The 21553-nt window shown below is 45.9% G+C and overlaps 1 protein-coding gene across 12 annotated transcripts in view; it reads right to left on the bottom strand.

Annotated features, from left to right (window-relative positions):
* RFFL (ring finger and FYVE like domain containing E3 ubiquitin protein ligase) overlaps window positions 1-21553 on the bottom strand; it is a 78868-nt gene that overhangs the window by 17719 nt on the left and 39596 nt on the right. For 9 of the 12 annotated variants that reach the window (XR_005364662.1, XM_038548121.1, XM_038548127.1 and 6 more), the window contains exons 2-3: window positions 8464-8651; window positions 937-1347 (exon numbers count right to left, since the gene is read on the bottom strand). Coding sequence is in view for 11 of the 12 variants with exons in the window: in XM_038548125.1 (XP_038404053.1) it covers window positions 937-1347; window positions 8464-8651 (599 nt within the window). In the remaining variant the exon portion in view is untranslated. Of the gene's footprint in view, window positions 1-936; window positions 1348-1631; window positions 1737-7784; window positions 7902-8463; window positions 8652-10071; window positions 10095-21553 lie in introns of those variants that run through there. The other 3 variants (XM_038548118.1, XM_038548126.1, XM_038548123.1) reach the window with 3 other exon arrangements.

The raw sequence follows: 21553 nt of genomic DNA, 5'->3' as shown, positions 1-21553 counted from the left end.
GAGCTCACAGCTCTTAAGACATGCTGTCACGCTGGCCAGTCCTCCCAATGTCCTGGCAGGAGCAGAAGTACTCTGGGATTACTAACCCCATTTCACTGCTGAAGGCTTAAAGTCTGCCCGAGGTGACTGAAGAGTCAATGACAGAATGGATATGGAAAGGAGATCCTCTAGGTCCTAAGGCCCCAGCTACTGCCTAAGCCATGTAAACAAAAGGGTCACCGAGGCACTGAAGTGTATCTGTGGGATGCCATCACTCCTGATGCACCGGTTAAGGCTCCTGGCCTCACTCTAATCCAGCAGCAGGTTTGCACATCAACTTCCCTATCACAGGGCCTGAGGGCACCCACAATCCTGCACTCTCCATGGCCGGTTCACAGTTCAGCCCATGTGCTGCTCTTCACCTACCATGGCTGAGCCCCCTGGGACCAGGACAAGGCCCTTACCATTCAACAGCATGCCAACCACAACCTCACCCAAACAGTGACTGGCAAGAGAAGCAGTGACCCTGTCTTGGTCAATGTCCCCCCTACTTCCCTCTCCATGTGCCCTGTGATGGTTACCAAGGCACTGAATTCCCTACCCACTAAGGAAGACCGTAACGAAGGTGAGCAGTCTGAAAGGAACCAAATTTGGAGAGTTAACAGTGAGTTTTCTCAAAATATTTCTGGAATGATAAGTTTTTAAAAAATGACTAGCTGGGATATGTAGGTCTTAAATACAAAACCCACAAAAATACCTGGAATCACGCATTATCATCTCCGAAAAAAAAACAAAATAGGAGCCTGAAGTACAGAAAACATTCCTGCCTCAGTAGGCACAAGGGCCTCATGTAATCAAGATGCTTAACCCTGCACCCTGCTTTCACACTGTAGGCACGAGAGCAAAACGAACCCCCAGAGCAGCAGAGATGGGCAGAGTCAACAAACTGGTACGTACCTGCTGGGTTTCCTGAGCCTGGGCTGGGGTAACAGAGGTGGCCTGTGCAGGCACAGAGGGGAGGCTCGGCGAGGTAGGAGGTACAGTGCTGGCGTGAGGCTGGGTCAGGAAGGCCTGCTGCTCCAGGAAGCCCGGGGACAAGGCGGGGGCACGAGTCCTGCCCTCCTGAGAGACTACGGGTTGCTGGCCAAGCACCAACAACACGAGCTCCTCTTTCTCCCGGCACATTTCAGTAGAGATGTCATGAAGGCTGAGATAGTCCCTCAGGTCCTTCACCTTCATCTTCATGAGCTCCTCCCGCTGAAAGGCTGTGGCTCGGAATCGCTGGCAGAGGAGGCAGAGGCGGGGCCCGTTCCCCACTTGGTTCGAACAGGTCATGCAGAAATTTTTCTTGCAGTCCAGGCAGGTCTGCTGCTTAGACCAAGAGGCCAAGGAAACCATGTTAGACTGAGAAGAGGACACAGAGGGAGGGGCTGCTGTGCCTAGGGAGACCTGCCCCAATCACTGCTGCCTCCTGTATGTCAGGGTACAAGCTCCCTTGATTTCAGGTTAAACTCCACTCCGAGGTGACAGATCCTGTCGTATGCATCTGTGTATCCACGTCCAGGATCCCACATTTATTATTCCAGTTGAGCCTTACTTTATAAGGATAAGAGATAACAGATAGAGAAACAGAGACTAGTAATTACGATTACCAACTTTAGAATGGAAAACGCCCACATTTTCATTTAGTCTTCCTCCTCCGTTTATTATGGTGTCACCTTGGATGTGGAACTTAGCCTCTCTGGCTGCGTCTTCATCTGTAAAATGGGAGTGATAACAGCACCTACACCTCAGGATTGCCTTACAGTTAAGAGACAATGCGTTTCGTGTATGTGACACATGATTCTTCAGAATTACCTCTTATAATTATTATTGCTAGGCAACACAAGCTAACGTTGAGAGCCAAGATTCAAATCCTGAACTGATTCTATTTTATCTTTGAGAAAAGACAACAACTGTGTAAATATGATGGTGGTTATTACTAATATTAATTAAATTTACCGAGAAACTAAGTGCTAGAGCTTGTCATTCAATTCTCAAAGGAACCCCGCAAAGTATTACTATATCACTGTATCATGTATTGAAGTCCATCATCATTAATAATTAGTAACGTACAGACGCCTGGGTGGCTCAGTGGTTTGGCGCCTGCCTTTGGCCCAGGGCATGATCCTGGAGTCCCAGAATCAAGTCCCGCATCGAGCTCCCCTCAGGAAGCCTGCTTCTCCCTCTGCCTGTGTCTCTGCCTCTCTGTGTGTCTCTCATGAATAAATAAATATTTAAAAATAATAATAATAATAATTAGCAACATACCTCCCTGTTTCACAGAGCAAGCAAGGCCTAGAGAGATTAAGCATCTCACTCAAGGGCAGGCAGGGAACAGCAGAGCCGGGGCTCACCTTCAAGGTCTGTCTGTGAAATGCCCACAGTCATGACCTTTCCACCAAGCCAAGCTGCCTAACTCAGCCCCGTCCAAGCCGACAGCAGGACCTAGTCCCGGCCCTTGCTCTCCATCTCTAAAGCGCTACCCAGTGCCTCATCCACAGCTTCCCCACCCTGGGAAGGCCCGCTCAGAGTACTGGGAATCAAGTGGCACATAAGACCATATCCAAGACAAATATTCAGACAGCTAAGGGGGACCCTCTGGACATGATCAGGGAGCTCTCATCTGTACAAGGACAGTGCCTTAGCCACTCGACAAGAGCACCCAGTAGGCAGATTGCATGGCCTGGCAGCAGCCACTCCCACAACGGCAGACAACACACCACACGAAACCTTGCTCAACACACAGGAAGCAAATCCTCAGCCTCTCACCCCACAGGCTGAGCCAGCACAGTGACATCTGACTGAGCTCTTCCAGCCAAGAGCAGGCCACACTTCTGCAGTAAAGGGAATTCCCGGGCACACTGGGATGGTCCTGGGAGCACACTCACTAGTCCTTTAAAGAGATTAAGAACTTTTCATCCTCTGGTGACTTGACCATAAACCTAAATATTTCTGCTCCCTCTTTTCTAAATATAGAAAGCTGAGTTCAAACTAACAATAATGCCCTGGAGACTGAGATCCACATAGTGGAAATCCGAGACTCTCATGGGGGGCCAAAGAGGCCTGCACAGCTGAGGTAGTGGCACCTACTTTTGTCCCAGTGTCACGCGCATCGTGCAGGGAAATGGGTAGAATGTTCACTACCCAGTTTTGACTATAAATATTGAAAGGCATTTCGAAAGGACACCTATGGAGCTCCCTCATTCTCTACAGTTACAACCACACAATAAAATGTTCAGGGGAAAAAAATTAATTAATTAATTAATTAATTAATAAAATAAAATAAAATGTGCAGGGGCCGACTTAAAAGGACACGTGGCTCCACTAGAGTCATAATGGTTCTGGGACCTGTAGCCACTCGGGTGGAAAATGTATGTTTTGAGGTCTTAGGGGTTCATTTATACCCAGAGCTTTTCTTCTGGGAAAGGAAATACATTTAGGATGACTGATAGTGCGATGAGGGGGCTTTGGTGTCATACGCTGCAGGTCCTGATGTGGAACATTACTTAAGTCCATGCAGTCTGACAAGACCTAGCTGACACAATTAAAATGCCCTGAGTTGCTCAATCAGCCAAATCTAAACAACTTTCTATTCTTTCTTCAAACGTGTACTTATTGGAGGCAAGATCAGAATGCAAAGGCAGCAGCCCAGCTTCTCCGTATCTGGCTAGCCAGGGACTCTGAAGTCAACCGGCATCTGAAACACGCCCTCAGGAGTAAGACTGCGCTCCAGGCTAAAATCCCGGCTTGTGGAGACAGGCCGGAGCACAGGAGAAAACGGCTGTCAACACATGTGGGCATAATGAGCAAAGGAAACACGTATGTATAAGCGCTAGCAAACCACGCAAACCAACTGAGTAACCAGGTAGCATGAAAGATGAATTTGTGCAGCCAACATGCCTATGAACATGCCAAGAGCACATGCACACATCCAGCATCAAAACGGTACCTCTGGCAGTCAGTGCTCTTCAGGGATGCCGGTGGGCTGCTTTCCTTTGCTCAACTGCCCTAGCCTCAATCCTACCCCCCATCCACAAAAATCCCCTGGCCCTTGCAGGCAGGCCAGCCCTCCTCCTCACCAGCCTTCCCACAGCCCACTGGGAGGAAAAGGGCAGCCTGAGGAGCCACACAGTCAGGATTCATTCCTGGCCGGCCCCCTTCCTAGCTAAGGGAACACTGTGCAAAACAAATCACCTCCCAGGGCCTCCAATTCCTCACCTATAAAGTCAGATGGTCAATCCATCACTAAGGACCACTGAAAGTATTATGTGACATAAGGTATTTAAAACCTTAGCATAAGGTGGGCAATCACCAAAAAAGGTAACACAGTCACCTTTTAATCCCTTCCCCCTTCTGCCTCATCTCTGAGCTTTTGCCAGGACTACTCCCCCTCTCTTTCCACTCTCAGATTTCAAAATCCCATCCAAGTTTCTTTTTTCTTTTTTTTTCTTTTTTTTTTTAAGATTTATTTGTTTATTCATTAGACAGAGAGAGGCAGAGACACAGGCAGAGAGAAGCAGGCTCTTCAAAGGGAGTCCGATGCGGGACTCGATCTCCCGACCCGGGGTCATGCCCCGAGCTGAAGGCTGATGCTCAACCACTGAGCCACCCAGGCGTCCCCCCATCCATCCATGTTTCTAAGCACAACCTCCACCTCCTCCTCCTCCTCTTTTGCCTCCTCCAATTGGTCCAACTAAAGAAGCTGGGCACCAACTCTCCTCCAAAATTGTCAGGCTGCTGCTGAACTGCATGAGGATATTACCAATACAGATGGGGTATTCAGCTTGCAGCAAAATCACAGCCTGCCATTCCTCTCCAAGACTAAAAACTCTAGGAAAGTAGCAGGTACATCCTACTTCTGTTCTCTCTACAGAGTCCTTAATGTTATCTGTGCTTTGTACTCAATGAGCACAATGTAAACAATGAAGAAAAGAACAGTAGGATCCACGTAATCATTTCCAATCAATTATAGAAAACACATGTTAAAAGCTTATAGTTGTTATTTGCCAAACCCTAAAGATAAAAATGCTGATCTAGTTAAGCACAAAATTACAAATGAAAAATTCTCATAGGGGAAATCATCCTTAATATTCACAAAATTCATTGTGAATTACACAAAATCAATACATATTTTTGTGGCAAGAAAATATCGTGGCAAAAGCCATCTTTTACCATTCAAATTGGAACTTCTCTTCCTCCCACAACCCCAGAAGCTCTTTTTGCTATAGAAGCTTTCTCTACATCTCTTTTATCTCTTTCATACTTTGTTCAAAATCTTTCTCGTGCTTCCTTGTTGTCTAGTGACTATAAGCTCCTTACTACAGCAGTCCTGGCCTCTACCACCTGATCCCACCTTGTTCCATCCTAATTCCCCATGTATCATGTACTTGGCCAAATAGGCCACTCACAGTTCCCAAATACACCTCACACTTGCCCCATAACTGGTGCCTTCACTTCAGCCATGGCTTTGCAGATCAATAAACCTTCCTTCATCCAGCTAGAATTATCATCTAGTGTCTCAAATTACCAGCAATGTCTGATTCCCTAGCACTTAACTTACACAGCTGCTCTTAGTTCTTAGTAAATGTGGGCCTCCTTAGCCAGCTGGGGAACTCCCCAAGGGAAAGACCGATTCAGCTTCATCTCCGCAAAGCTGTAACCTCTAGCTGCTGGCACACTGCCGGTGCCTCAGAACTGGGCCCTCAATGAAAACCTTCAGCATGGAATTATCAACCACAAAGTAATAAAAACAGAAACTCTCCAGCTTACTTCTTCTTGCAAATTATTCTCAACTGCTCATTCCTTCCTTCCTTCATTGATTGATCGGTTGATTTAAAGTGGGGGGAAGCACAGAAGAGGGAGAGAGAATCTCAAGCATGCTCCACACTCAGTGCAGAGCCCAACGTATGGCTTGATCCCATGACCCTAAGATCACAACTGGAGCCAAAACCAAAAGTTAGACACCTAACCAACTGAGCCACCCAGGAGCTCCCCTCATTCATTTATAAAACTGTATTGCCTACTATGTGTCAGTCATTGTTCTACTAGACACTGGGGAGAAAGTTGTGAACAAAACCAACAAAATCCCTGTTCTATGTACCATATGAAAAGACAGGCCATCCACAAACATGTACATCAGGTGGCAATAGGCACTCTACAGGAAAACAGAGCATCTTCCCATGTTCACCTACTCATCATTCTCTTCTGTGGGGGCAGTTTCCTTGCTCATTCATTCTCTCTTCTAGCTAAGGTATGCCAAGAACTCGCTAGATCCTTGGTTCTCTTAACATGCTTTTCAACATGTTTGGCATGCCGGTCCTGAGCCTGATCACCATCACTGTCCACTTTGCTCCTTCTCTATTCCCACTCCACGGAGTGTAACTGATGTTTAAAATAAAGGTTCAGGGATCACTGGGTGGCTCAGCAGTTTGGCACCTGCCTTCGTCCTGGAGTGTGATCCTGGAGACCCAGGATCCAGTTCCACATCAGGCTCCCTGCATGGAGCCTGCTTCTCCCTCTGCCTGTGTCTCTGCCTCTCTCTGTGTGTCTCTCATGAATAAATAAATAAATCTTAAAAAAAAAAATGATAAGCCAAACTCAGTGCCTAGCATGTGACAAGTAGCCTATGGGCCTCATTCCATCTCACCTCAGATCCCAAAGCCACCCCACCACCGTCTCCATCCATGAGAAGACTGAGGCAGGTGGCACTGAGCATCTTTCTAGTCCCTACTTCAGCCTCACTATGGACTCAACCTTCCAGTCTAAGTACAAAAGGAGCAATCCTGCAGCCCGCCAAACCATAGCTCCTTGCCACCTGCAGTGGCCTCTCTGGTTGTGTTCTCATGGTCACCGAGGCAGCCAAGTAAATCAACAAAACTCTGCTACATGCGTACCTTCACTGCACTACAGCAAAGTGCAGGCAGCATGCAACCTGCAAGGCAAAAAGGGTTGATCCTCCTTCATTTTGTGGGTATGAAAGGGTGGGTGGTTGGTCAGCAGTGCAGACTGTAGGAATTCTGACCTGCCTCGTGTATTCTGGGAGACAGCTTGAGAGTTCAGAGAGTTGGGGCAGCCTGGGTGGCTCAGCGGTTTAAGCGCCTGCCTTCTGCCCAGGGCGTGATCCTGGAGTCCCAGGATTGAGTCCCACATCAGGCTCCCTGCATGGAGCCTGCTCCTCCCTCTGCCTGTGTCTCTGCCTCTCTCTCTCTCTGTGTGTCTATCATGAATAAATAAATAAAATCATTAAAAAAAAAAAAAAAACATGTAGGGTCCACTTAACCGTGGATTCTTAAAAAAAAAAAAAAAAGAAAAGAGAGAGAGTTCAAAGAGCTGGACTTGAATCCTGGCTCTGCCAATTAATAACCATGTGATCAAAAAATAATAATAATAACCATGTGATCTTGGGGGCACTACCTACTAAGCCAGAAAGGAAGGAGTATTTCCATCTGTCTTATGCCATTTATCAGGAACTTGACAAGTACAGTTTCCTTCTTAACAGTTACACTCTAAACTTCAGTTTCTCCTATATAAAATGGGAGTTTAGGGACTCTAAAATCACTACCATAGAGTTATCATGAGGCTTAAATTAAACCAAAAAATCTAAATTGCTCACAACAGTCCCTGGCATATAGCAAATGGCTTAAAAAGTAGAGTAGCTTTTTCCTCTCAGTTTTCCTATCATCACCATTTTAACCTCACATCCAGGACTACAAACCTCTCGGTTCTGCAGAAGAATGTAGAATGCGGGAACTCCCAGGACTCACCCTTAGCCCGCGTCATGCTTGACCTTGGAGAAAGTGCTGCCTCTGGGCACTGGCACAAGGATGGCCCACAGCCATGTGCCATCACCTAGCCAGGGACATCCGCCACTGCTTGCTAATCTGGAAAATGTGGCCACCAAGTATTTCACATGAAATTGCTACAGTAAAGGAGCCCCAGTCTTTGTCCTGTCAGGGTCCTGATGTACCTGAGATGTCCTTGACACTGCGTGTGATACAAAGTCAGGTGTTCGTGATGACCCCTAATGAAGGGACTGACACCAGTGCTTGCTGTGTGCTGACCATCATGCTACCATCAACCTGGTAGCCTATCTCATTTTATTCTCATGACCCTGGGAGATGCACACAACTGCTATACCCCCATTTTAAAGATAGGGGAAAGAATCTCCAGAAAGGTTAGATCATACGGCTATAAAGCAGCAAAGCTGATGTCTGAATTCAGGCCAGTCAGCTCCAAGTGGACGACACTGAGATGCTTTGCTTAAGGCTAACTTTCCTTTCCCGCTTTAGTGAAAGGATCAGGTGTGGGTTACCAGCCCTGCCTGCATAGGTAATGGCAAGCTGGCAGATAATATGGAGGGGTCAGCGGGCTGGCCCAAGGGCCCCAGGCTATAGCGGCCGAGCAGGCCAAGAAGGCCAAGAAGGCCAAGAAGTCAACACTCACCTTCCTGGCCATGTTTGCGAAGTGGGCCCCACAAGCCTTGCAGCTTGGTTCCGAGCCTGTTGGGGAAGGGAAGGAGCTATACCCAGGGTTGGAATAGGCCTGCGTCCTGGCTCCCTGGGGCGGTGGGGCCTCCTCAGGCTGTCCATCCAAGCAGAACCAGTTGCAGCAGGTTGCCCACATGATAAAATCTGGTGCAATGGAGGAAGGGGAAAAGGTCAGAGTTAAGACATACATCTACCCCAATCCCCCATCCCAAAGGTACAAGTGAGCAGGGACACTCATTCCACATCTGCTGCCAGAGCCAAGGTGAGGACATGTTTTCAGGAGCCACAGGTATCTTGCCACCTCCTGCTTCACCAGAGTTGCCACTGAATACAGGAGGAGAATACAGACACCTGACCTGCCAGGACAACATGGCTACCAAATTGGCATACTACCTTTGAAAGATTGCTGATCCCTATTTTGGTTTAGTCTGAGATCTAACTGCAGATTTTAAAAAACTGCCTTAGCAATTATAAGTGGCCTGAAGCCCACTTTATTTAGGCATATGAACTTGCTCCTAGAGCTCAGAGAGATGGAACTTTATCATACATGTATGTGCATGCAAATATACACATATGATCCCATATTCACACTGACCATGGAGAGGAGGCATGATTCTTTCCTTTACACAGATGAGGCAACCCAGGCTCAGAGAAGTCAGGGTCACACAGCTAATAGATAACTGAGATTCCAAAAACCCAGGTCCTCTGACCCTAACCCTAACATTCTTTTCCTTGACGGTACTGCCCTTCTTGATTTCCCCTCTGCTGGTCAGCAGCACGGAATTACTCTAATGCTTGTACTTCCAATTCTATCTAAACCCCTCTCTCTCAGCACCTCTAACAGTTCGTTTGCACAGACATCCTTACCCTTTGTTTGCTACCACTACACCATAAATTCCTTGAGGGCAGGGATGACTTCCTCCTATGTATACAGCACCCTTGCAGTGTCCTGCACACAGAAGATGCTCAACTAAGGCTTGTTGCCTTGCTGACTAGGTGCTAGATGCTGTCTGTGGATTTATTAAGAAGTTTGGGATATTATTCCCATTTTACATACCAAATACAGGTACCAGGGACAAAGGGGTAGATGATTTTTTAAGATCACAGAAGGAAATCCAATCCCTCAAATGTCTGAATAATCTCAAGTTGCAAAAGGGTCCACTGAAATGCCAAGCACTGCTGTGATATGAATGTGCTTTTCTCAGTAGACCAGTCAATCTGGACATTCTGAGCCCGAACTCTCTGCTTATAGAGATAATAAATGAAACATTTAGTGTTACTACTCAATCAGCAGTTCACACAAAAGAACAGTACCTTCTGCTCTGCCTCCTGACTCATGGAAAGTGCCTTTGTTAAATCATAGTTCAAAGATGTGCTAAGCTGGAAAGCACTGAGAACAAGAAGCCGGCTCGTTCAACCTTAGTCATCTCACAGAGGAAAAGACAGAGGCCCAGCAGGGGGAACTAACGTCTTGGCCCACACAGCTGTACCCCTAGGTCTCCAGACAACTCTATGGCCTTTTTAGCTTCCACTTCCCGATACTCCTGATCCAGAATTCACTCACTTTTGCAAGTAGGTCCAATTCACACCTGTGGCCTCTGCTTGCCTGTGGCCCCGGCGACGACAGGGACTTTGACAGTCAGTGCCCAGGCGACAGGTGGCTCAACAAAGACTACTGCATGAGTCACGCAATATTTAAATTTTAACTCACCACATTCTTCCATTTCCTACACATCAACAACATGTCTCTCTGACTCACTATGACTTGTCCAAAGCCTCTGAGGTCCCAGGAGACAGCCTTAATTGCAATGAAGAGATCACATGGAATAACAAAGTAAAGAGCAGTTCAATAGAAGTTCTTTGCTGGCAAGATAATAGTGGTAGCAGCAAGAGTGGCACCCCTTGGAAAGAGGGATTTTGCAATTCTCTAAATAACCTGTTGACAAAAGCATCTGAGACAGTGTATAATAAAACCAGGAAATACAGGATCTGGCATCAGAGGACCGGGCTCAATCCCTGCTTTACTGCACCCACCTTTAAGGAGTTAGACCCTTCTGTTCTTCCTGTTTCTCACCGAGACCTGCTCCAGGCCATGAGGCACTAACAAACACCAGTCGTTGCTACGAGCATTGTAACAATACTTGTAATAATACTTCAACGACAGTTTCTCTGGCAAGGCTCAGATAAAAAGTAAACCTAGAGGTTTCCCCACAATCACCATCTGGCTTTCTGGAACTGTCCCAAAAAGAGACAAGGGAGATTTCTGACAAAATCAACAGAATGGGTCAAGTAACTGAAGGAGGTGGGGGCAAAGCAAGAGGCAGAGGGGCCCGGGGATGAGGCCGTGGGTGATCTGCTGACCTCTGTCAGAATCTCAATTCACCCATGTACACAACCTTTACTGAAGCCAATGCCTAGCTGTTGCCAGCAATAGGTAAGGCAGAGAACCGGCCCTTGAGGAGTTTGTGGTCTAGTAGAGGGGCAAGAAATATAAAACCCAAACCAGAAATTTCAGGGTGATCAGTGCCTTCACAGGTTTGTGCAGTCCCCGGGTGGGCGGGCAGGGAGCTATGGAGATAGAGACAATGAGCTCTTCGGGGGTGGGGAGGGGTAACCAGAGAAGACTTCCCCAATGAGGTGCCACACCTATCCTGCTGCTGGTGTGACTGGGCATTCGTCAGAAAGCCCAAAGTAAAAGAAATTTTGAAGAAAAGGCAAACCACATGCAACATGGCCCTAAATAAAGTACCAAATGTTTGGCTGGGTCCAGAGTAAGGGTGGGGTGGCTAGGGTACGGCAGGTAAAAAAGCAGCCATGGAGAACCAGGGTAAGGAACCTGGACTTCATCCTACAGGCAATGGGAAGCAGTGAGGGGTCCAAGTAATCAGAGGTTCTGTGACCTTATTTGCATTTTATAGCGGGCACTCTGGCAGTAAGTAGTGTGGGAACAGATCTGTGAGGGGCAGGCGGCAAGCCGTCAGCTGCTGGAGGAGAGGCAAGACACGAGGAGAAAGGGACAGATGGATCTCTGACAGAACTCGTGGGATGCGTGGGTGAACTGAAGCAGTGGAAGAAGGGAGAGAGGAAACAGTTGTGGACGAACCCCAGGGTCTCTGAATTATGCAAGAAGACACAGAGGGGAATCATTAACTGGAATCAGGGACAAAGCCCTGAGGATGAGGTATGCGTCTATGTGTGAAATAAGGGGGCAATTAAGATGATGGGTTGAGTTTTGTACCCAGGGGACTTGCTGGTGGATACACAGAATACAAAAGGACAGACCTGGTTGAGGAAAAAGTCTGGGCCTCCTTGGACCACCAGGAGCACCAAAACCCAGAAAATGGCAGACTGACAGGATAGTGGGGGGGGGGGGGGGTCACAGAGGATGGCGTAGGAGAAACCCCAGGGGCACCCGACCTGAAGGGCTAGAGGAGGAAAAACAGATGACAGTGGAAGGAAGACTGTTTGGGGGTGAGCAGTCTGGAAGAGGATTTTACGTTTCAAGAAGAAATGGTCAATGCTATCGAATGACCTGGAGAGAATACAGGGATACAAAATGCCCAATGGACCTAGTTTTAGGAAAATGTGAGTGTGCTCTTCACCTGAGAGGTAAGGAAGTGAGAAGCTGACAGCCAGAGGTCAGAAAGCCATTGAGAGTGAGGATGTGCCAGACCCTCAGGATAAACTATTCTCTGAAACTTTGACCATGAAGGGAAGACACAAAGCCAGGGCTGTAGAAGATCCAGGTCACTAAGGAAGAGAGAGGCAGACGAATTCACAGACTGCAGGAACCTCCCAAAGATGAAAAGGCTTCAGAAGAAGGGAAGCTGGCAACAAGTGGTGGGGGTAAGGGCCAGGAGCAGAAAGAAAGGTGACCCACTGACCAGCTTTGGGGGCAGGAGAAAGATCACCTCTTTCACTAGACACTGGAATGGAAGGGAGACAGAGGTTACCAAAGGTAATAAGCTTACAGCATCCGCAAAGGTAAATGAATGAAGTAAAAAGGCCAGGAGAAGGGGATGTAGTTAACCACAAGAAGAAAACAAACTTTTCCTCCACACAAGGAACCTGTACATGGCAATTTTTCCTGAGAGCGGAGGACTTTGCCACAGGATGGGTAAGCCTGCATTGGAAGGTGCAACTGGGAAAGAACCAGAAGGTAGGCCAGCTGTATGTGGTTTAAATTCCTGTGCTTCCCCAAGCGTGCAGGGAACACCAGTGGCAGGCCAGGCACTGGGATCAGAAGTGCTACCAACCTGGTCCTGGCCCCCAGGGACCTCTGGACCCAGTGAGGTGTTGCCGACCAGCTCAGGTCCGCCATCCTGACAGGAGGGCTAAGAAGGCTCTTCCTCAATGGAGAACCAAGATAACCTATCTCCCTCAGCACTATTTTCTCTCAACTTTACTTCTAATCTAACCTGCCTTCTGTGATGAGCTGTCAGCCTATGCAAGTCTTTGGCTAGACTCTGAAGGAAAAGGCTCTGGGGGGAAGACTTAAAATTTACGTCTGGGTTATTCTCTAGGCATCCCCCCACACACACAGGTGAAGGATGGAGTCTCAGCCTGAGCAGATGTATACTCGGGGAAGGGACTAGCACGGAAAGGGATGGGTAGAAAGTCTCCATTGCTAAAATTCCCACAGACTTGCTCAGCCCAACAGGACAGGTACCAATGTCAGGAAACTAGACTTTCACTCTCTTTGACCCATAGTTAAAGAGCACTTCCTAAAGGGGTCAGTTAAAAGGACTCTCTTGCCAAACTGGAAAACGTTAAGCCTAAAAACAACTATGGTCAGGGCTATTTCAGGGAATGAAAGGAAAGAGTGGGTAATTTTAACACTGTCATACAAACCAAACACTTTTCTCTTGGCAGTACTCTCATCCTTCGGCCCCAAACTGATACACACACTTGGCATCCGATTATGTTACTAAAAGGGCTGGAAGTAGAACCAACTAGGGGGTGTATGATGAGTTTTACCTATGGTGACACTGTGAGAAACTTCCATCCCTGATCTGCAAGCCTCCTGATCTTGAAGGAAAATGATGAAATCTCCTATGAGGGCTTGAAAATCCCTCCCCCAATTCCCCTCACCCTCTTCAGAAAAGATGCACACTTGGTGATTTCATCCTCAAATAGTCTCTGACTGCTGTCACCTACAGAGCTTGTTTGAAACCTGCCAGCCTCTCCTCTTTCACTCTGCCTAAGAATGAGGCGAGATGTAGTGCTGAGGGGAAACAAGAAAACTTGCTCTTCCCCATGGAGGAGCCCTGCAGTAAGGGCCAGGGCAGCTAGTCGGCACGTGGGAGTTTGTCAGCTTGACAAGTATATGGGATTTCTTGGGAGATTAAGCTCTGCTGAACAGGAAAATTACAGTTTTAATAACAGGGTAAGATAAATGACCTATCCCAGGTAGGCTGAGTACAGTCATAGTTAGAGGCAAGAAGGGAGATAATGTGATTTCTCCCCATTAAGTCCTAGAATTCTAAGTAATTCTAAAACAGTCACTTCTCCACTTGTTCACCTGCCCAAGGCAAATAATTTTAAGCAGATCAGTGGTTGTCATGGGCTTTCTCAAGGAGGAGAGAAGGATCAGAATGGACCCATGGAGTAGAAGGGTCAGAATGTCAGTGCCCTAGTAAAGTAAGTGCTAGTGTGCAATGCAATATCAAACCACCTTGCTAACCACCAAAATCGAAGGCAGTAAAGTCAAGTCCCCAAGGTTCTCATCCAATCTGTTCTGATTTTAATTAACTGCTCTGTGTGCCAAGGTACTTCTGCAACAAAGGGCTTTACACAGACGCAAGATCTTGGAATTAATGTACTTATGGTGAAACTACTGTGTAAGACTTCACAAAAATTCTTTTTAAAAAACCTAATTATGATGCCCACAACCCTCAAAGAAGACCCTTTCTGACATGGCAAATCAGAAAGCAGCTACGTGGCAAGCCTGCCTGCTGTCACTACCATATTCCCAGAATTGTTCAAAGCAGCTGGGCTGTAAGTGCACTAGGAAAAGTATTCCACATTGTGGATCATTAATACAGAATGGGCTTTGCTTTACCTTGTATATTATCCTTAAAAAGCAATTAAAGTATAATTGCAATGACTTTGAAAGGAAACACTATGAAAGCCTATCATAGCCTATCGATATGGCTTAGCTATGCCTCTTTGAAATAAATGATAAGTAATTACATGTTTTGAGAAGTAAAGAAGAAAGCAGTCATTCTCCACTGGAAGAATGCTCCTTATCTGCCGGTCACTGAGCTATGGGGACTATCTAGTGCTTTATCATGTGGCCCTCACAATTCTGGCAAGGCAGATTAGATTCGTTCATCCCATTTTCAGGTGACAAAACCAAGGTTCTGAGAAGTTAAATAACTTGTTAAAGGTTAAATAACTTGTTAAAGGTCATAGCTAGAGGGTAGGAAAGCCAGGATGTGAACTTAAGTCGCTTACACCAGGAAGCCAGTGCTTTGCAGGCTACAAGTATTCCTGATTCTGCAATCAATCTAATAATAATAAAATCAGTATGAGGGGAATGGGCTGCAGAGTATACAAGAGTTTTTTGCTTTCCATCTCTATGGAAGCTTTCCCATCAGCACACAGGCATGCTCCAGGATCTCTCAGATTTAAAAACTCACCCTTGGGACGCCTGAGTGGCTCAGCAGTTGGGCGCCTGCCTTTGGTTCAGGTCTGATCCCGGGATGCGGGATCGAGTCCCACATCAGACTCCCTGAGAGGAGCCTGCTTCTCCCTTGCCTATGTCTCTGCCTTTCTCTCTCAGTCTGTGTCTATCATGAATAAATAAATAAATCTTTAAAAATCCCCCTTGTCATGAGGGAAATACAGAGTGCAACCAAATGTGTTACCACCAATCACCCACTGGAATGGCTAAAATGGGAAAATTGGATACTAGCCAGTGTTGGAAAGGATTTAAAGCAATTGGAAGTCTAATATTCCTGGCAGAAGTGTTAACAGGTACGACACACACACACACACACACACACACACACACACACAGTGTGAACTGGTACAACACACAGTGTAAACTAGTAACACACACACCCCACTGCTTGGCGATTCCACTTCCAGGTATATTCCTAACAGAAATACATTCACCAAAAGGAGTACACAAGAAGGTTCATAGCAGTACTATTGTTAACAGCCCAAAGCTGGAAACCAATCCAAATGTCCATCAACAGCAGAATGGATAAACAAATTACAGTACTTTCATACAGCAATGAGAATATACAAACTAGTGCTACATACAACAATACAGATCAATGATGAGTTAAGGAAGACAGATACAAATGAATACATCCTAAACAGTTCCATCTATACAAAATTCAAAAAGCAGGCAAACTAATTTGTGGTGTTAGAAATAGGGTAACGGTTATCCTTGGGGTAGGAAAGTAAATGGGAGGGGACACAGGGGGCTTCTGATGTTTGGTTTCTCAGTCTGAGTGCTGGTTATATACACAGATGTTTACTTTGTGAAAAATTTAAACCATACACTTAAAATTGGTGTACTTCTCTACTTATAGTTCTTTTCTTTTTTTTAAGATTTTATTTTATTCCTGAGCGACACAGAAAGAGAGGTAGAGACAAGCAGAGGGAGAAGCAGGCTCCATGCAGGAAGCCCAATGTGGGACTCAATCCCAGAACTCCGGGTTCACACCCTGAGCCAAAGGCAGACGCTCAACCACTGAGCCACCCAGGTGCCCCTCTCTACTTATATTTCAATCAAAAGTTTTTTAAAGCATCTAGTAGATGATTTGTAAAAACCAGTGACAAAATACTCTGACCCCTAATCCCCTACTCCTTAGTAAAGGTCCTTTTCTCTGCTCTCCTCTACATTGAAATTTCTCCAAATAATGGACTCCACTTCCTCAATCTCAAATTCACTCTTTAACCCTCTCCAGTCTTGCTTGAACCATTTCACCTAATAATCTCTTCTTTGCAATGTCACCAAGGAATCCCAGATCCAAGTGACACTTATCTTCCTCTTACTCAACATCCCAGCGGTACCAGACACGAGTGACCCTTTCTTCCTTTTTTTCTTTTTTTTAAAGATTTCAAAGATTTGATCTATTTATTTGACAGAGAGAGAGAGAGAGCACAAGTAGGCCAAGTGGCAGGCAGAGGGAGAAGCAGACTCCCTGCTGAGCAGAAAGCCCGAAATGGGCTTGATCCCAGAACTCTGAGATCATGACCCAAGCTGAAGGCAGACACTCAACTGACTGAGCCACCCACGTGCCCTGCTTCCTTCCTCCTTGAAAGGACAACAGCTCTGCACCCTTGGTTTGCCTTCTGCCTCAAAGCCTCCTTGCTGATTCTTCCCCCTCCCTCTGTTCTTCAATGGTAGGAGCTCCCAGGCTGTCTCTGGCACCCTTTCTGTCCATATTATCTCCCAAGGAGAGCCTGTCAGGTGGCTGTGGATACTATTTTTAAGCTGAAGATTCATAAATTCCTCTCCTCATCCTACCTGGCCCCCAGCAGTGATCTCAGTCGCCGTCTCTGATCTATTATGTACATTTCCCTCCTTAGACCCTTTTGCTGTATGCTCCTGGAAAAGTCCTGCCTGGACTCCTCTTGCCAGGATACCACATACTTGGCTCTCTCTCTTGCCATTCACCCCTCAATTTAAATGTCATTTTCTAATGTCATGCATAAGAGTTGGCACTAACAGGTATCACTGGCTTACTTGTTAACTGCCTTTCCTAACTAGAATTAACAAAATACATGAGGGCAGGGATTTTGTGTTTTACTGTAATTCCAAAGTCTAAAATGGTGTCTTGGATGAAAGAACTGCTCCTAACTAGTTTCCCAGCTTCCATTTTGCCTCTCCAGTTCTTTCTTCCCAACACACACACACACACACACACACACACACAGTTCGTAAATAGTGTCCCACTGTATTCTATTTTATTATTTTTTTTAAGATTTATTTATTTTGGGGGGGGGATCTCAAACAGACTAGACTCCCCACTGAGCACGGAGCCCAAAGCCGGGCTCAAACTCATGACCTCAACCCCAAGATCATGACCTGAGCCAAAACCAAGAGTTGAATGTTTAACATACTGTGCCACCCAGGCACTCCACCCCCATTGCAGTTTAGAAGGAAAACTCAACTCCTGGCATGGTTAAAAGGCCTATCCCACCAGTCCCAGTCCACTTGCCTGATTTATGCCATGCTCCTCATTATTCAGGTGGGACTCCCATGCCACCCACATAAGAGGAATCCCCCTCAGTCACAGGCTCCCTCCTTGTCCTTTCCACTACCCTCCTGGGGACTGCCATAATCTGTCATTATAAATGTTTGTTTACAGCCTGTCTCTACCTGCAGACTGGAACCTCCAAGGGCAGGGACCTCATCTGTCTTTGCTTTTTAATCCACATCTAGCACAGTGCCACCTTGCAGCAGGCACCCAAATTGGTGGAATGAACAAACGGAGGTCAGAGGAACATTCAAGTATTTTATCAATACAGCCAATGAGGCAAGTACTAGTTATCTCCCCTTAGGGCCCAAAGCATTTTGTCAACATTTACAGTGACATAAAGGGACTATGAAAAAAGTCCTTTATAAAAAACAAAGGTTGGGTAACTTTGGAGGGGTCACTTCAGCTTTTTGAGTCTGTTTCCTCAACTGTATAAAAGGGATAATCCCTCCCTGTTGGGAGGCAAGTGTAGAGATGAAAAATAATATTCATAACCTGTAGTAAGTAATCGATAAATAACACATTAAAAGAAATTATCATTAAACTATAAAATGGTGACAGCCTAAGTCTTCAGTAGTGACTACTGGCTGGAAAGCCCAACATGCCTCTCATTCTTTCTCTCTCTGGTCACCCCAAGCTTGAATTTCCTACCACCTAAGGGACGGGGCTGTATGGGGGGGTCTGGCACAGCTGATCATATCACCCACACAATCAAGAATCAATCCTTATCTTGAAAACTCACCCGAAATTTAAAATCATCTCTCAACTTGGAAGGCTGCTTACTTTTTAAAAAATAAGTTGTTGTTGTTTTTTTTTTAAATAAGTTTGAAAGGAAACTTAAAATCCCTCAAAATGCTTTAATTTAAAACAGAATCTCGGGATCCCTGGGTGGCGCAGCGGTTTAGCGCCTGCCTTTGGCCTGGGGCGCGATCTTGGAGACCCGGGATCGAATCCCACGTCAGGCTCCCGGTGCATGGAGCCTGCTTCTCCCTCTGCCTATGTCTCTGCCTCTCTCTCTCTCTCTCTCTGTGTGACTATCATAAATAAATAAAAATTTTTTAAAAAATAAAAAATAAAAAAATAAAATAAAACAGAATCTCTGAGTTGCAATTAGAATTTTCTAGTAAACCTGCCTACAGTGCTCACCCTGCCTGGGGAAGATTTAAACTGCTGGTGACAACACAATGAACGTGAAATAGGGCAACTGTTGCTCTGCGAGGAAGCAAGCCAGAGTATACCAGTGCACACTGGTCTCGTGCTGCACCTGCAACAGTGAAGCATGTTCTTTGTGATGTTGAAGTCATTTCTGAGACATTTATTTTAGAATAAAGAATTCTGAACAGCTAAGTCACAGAGAAGACAGGAATATTGTGGAACCCTAGAATCCAAGACCTGATTGAATCAGATCAGCAGCCCCACTGGACATAAACAAGGGATCTTTCACAAAGGCTGGATCACAGCAGAGGAAAACATTTCCAAAGGCTTTAAATCCTAATAGACATTTTACAGCTTCCGAAGCAGTTCTTAGGACATGGGTAGTGGATAATGTGTATTTCCTAGATAAGAATTTCCTATGGGGCACCTGGGTGGCTCAGTCAGTTAAGTGTCTGCTTTCAGTTCTGCTCATGATCTCAGGGTCCTGGGATCGATTCCCAGGTTTGGCTCCCTGCTTAGCAGGGTGTGTGCTTCTACCTCTCCCCTCTGCTCCTGGTCTCTCTCAGATGCTCTCTCAAATTAATAAATAGAATCTTTAAAAAAAATAATAAAAATAAAGAAAATTTGTCTAGGGCAGCCCGGGTGGCTCAGCAGTTTAGCACCGCCTTCAGCCCGGGGCGTGATCCTGCATGGAGCCTGCTTCTCCCTCTACCTGTGTCTCTGCCTCTCTCTCTCTCTCTCTCTCTCTCTGTCTCAAATGAATGAATAAATTAAAAATCTTAAAAAAAAAAAAAAAAGAGGTCTAAAAACAATTCCCAACAATGTTTTACTTTGGTTTTAGACTCAGACAGGATCTTAAATCCTGGCTCTAACACTAAGTAACTGAATGAGCCTGAGAAAGTGGCCTCTCTGAGCATCAGTGGAACAGGAATAAACTAACCTAAACCTCATAGGCTGGACACACAGTAGGTGGCTCAGTAGAAAGAGGGAGCATAGGAGCAGCCCCAGTGGTGCAGCGGTTTAGCGCATTGAGTGCCGCCTGCGGCCCGGGGCATGATCCTGGAGACCCGGGATCGAGTCCCACGTCAGGTTCCCTGCATGGAGCCTGCTTCTCCCTCTGCCTGTGTCTCTGCCTCTCTCTCTCTCTCTCATGAATAAATAAATAAAATATTTTTAAAAAATAAAATAAAATAAAATAAATAAAAAATAAAAAGAGGGAGCATACCTTAACGAGCTTTCTAACATTATATAAAGAGAAGATGGTACTGGAAATTCAGCAAATGGTAGGCATTATAATAAGGCATGGGGCTAATGATTTAAATGTTTGCCTCTCTCCAAACCGGCTCCCAGAGCCTCCATTCACACTGAGATGTCAGACTTCAAAGATACTAGGACTCCAGTTCCCAAGGTAGACTTTAATATAAAGGATCAAAGCTTTAGGTGAGAGAATTCCCTGTGCTGTTATTTCAAAGGTAGAAATGGCGGAAATAGAATGTATTCAGACTCAGGGGTTCAGAAGTCCCGTCTCACATGATCCTAGAAAATATTATTTTTTAAGGAAAAGTAAAAAAAAATAATAATAAATAAAAAAATAAAAAAAACTATAAAACACCTAAAACATGCCAAGTGAGTGGTTTTGTCTGCATCTATTGTCTATTTTAATACAATAATCCTGGAAACATCAGAATTAAAATGTTCCTTTTGTAAACCCAGAGGCTGGGCCCTCAGGGTTGGCTAACTGGATTGGGGTCACACAGCTATAGGAGAATTACCTTGTGGTCCTGTGGAAAGAGAGGGATGCTTTCACCATCCCCAACTCTCTCCCCAGAGCACTAGTAACTCAGGGCCTGTGTGCTTTGTGCTCAAGAGAAAAAGCAAAATGAGCTGCCTGCAGGAGAGACCATGGAAATCTACCCTTTCAATGCTTGGGAACCTTGTAAAAGGTATAGCAGACAAAAAGTCATCCCTGGGCAGCCCCAGTGGCACAGCGGTTTAGTGCCGCCTGCAGCCCAGGGCATGATCCTGGAGACCCTGGATCAAGTCCCACGTCAGGCTCTCTGCATGGTGCCTGCTTCTCCCTCTGCCTGTGTCTCTGCCTCTCTCTCTCTCTCTGTGTCTCTATGAATTAATAAATAAAAAATCTTTAAAAAAAAAATAAACTTTAAAAAAAAAAAAAAAAGTCATCCCTGATGGGATGCCTGAGTGGCTCAGCGGTTGAGCGCCTGCCTTTGGCTCAGGGCATGATCCCAGATTCCTGGGTTTGAGTCCCATATCAGGCTCTTTGCATGGAGCTTGCTTCTGTCTCTGCCTCTCTGTTTGTGTCTTATGAATAAATAAATCTTAAAAAAAAAAAAAGTTATCCCTGGGAATCCAGAATTTTAACTTAGACATCCAGTAAATCATCTGCATTTCCAATCTACTACAACTTCAGGGTACCCATGCTGCGAATAGATCCCCAACTTTCTAAAGATAAGTATTAATCCCCATATTGAAGAGGTTTCAGGGGACGCCTGGGTGGCTCAGCGGTTCGCTGGCTGCCTTCCGCTCAGGTCGTGATCCCGGGATCCGGGATGGAGTCCCATTATCAGGCTCCTACAAAGAGCCTGCTTCTCCCTCCCCTCTGCTTATGTCTCTGCCTCTCTCTCTCTTTCTGGGTCTCTCATGAATAAATAA

Source organism: Canis lupus, chromosome 9 (assembly GCF_011100685.1).
Source record: "Canis lupus familiaris isolate Mischka breed German Shepherd chromosome 9, alternate assembly UU_Cfam_GSD_1.0, whole genome shotgun sequence".
Lineage (NCBI taxonomy): Eukaryota > Metazoa > Chordata > Mammalia > Carnivora > Canidae > Canis > Canis lupus.
This window is presented reverse-complemented; position numbering and strand designations above follow the sequence as displayed.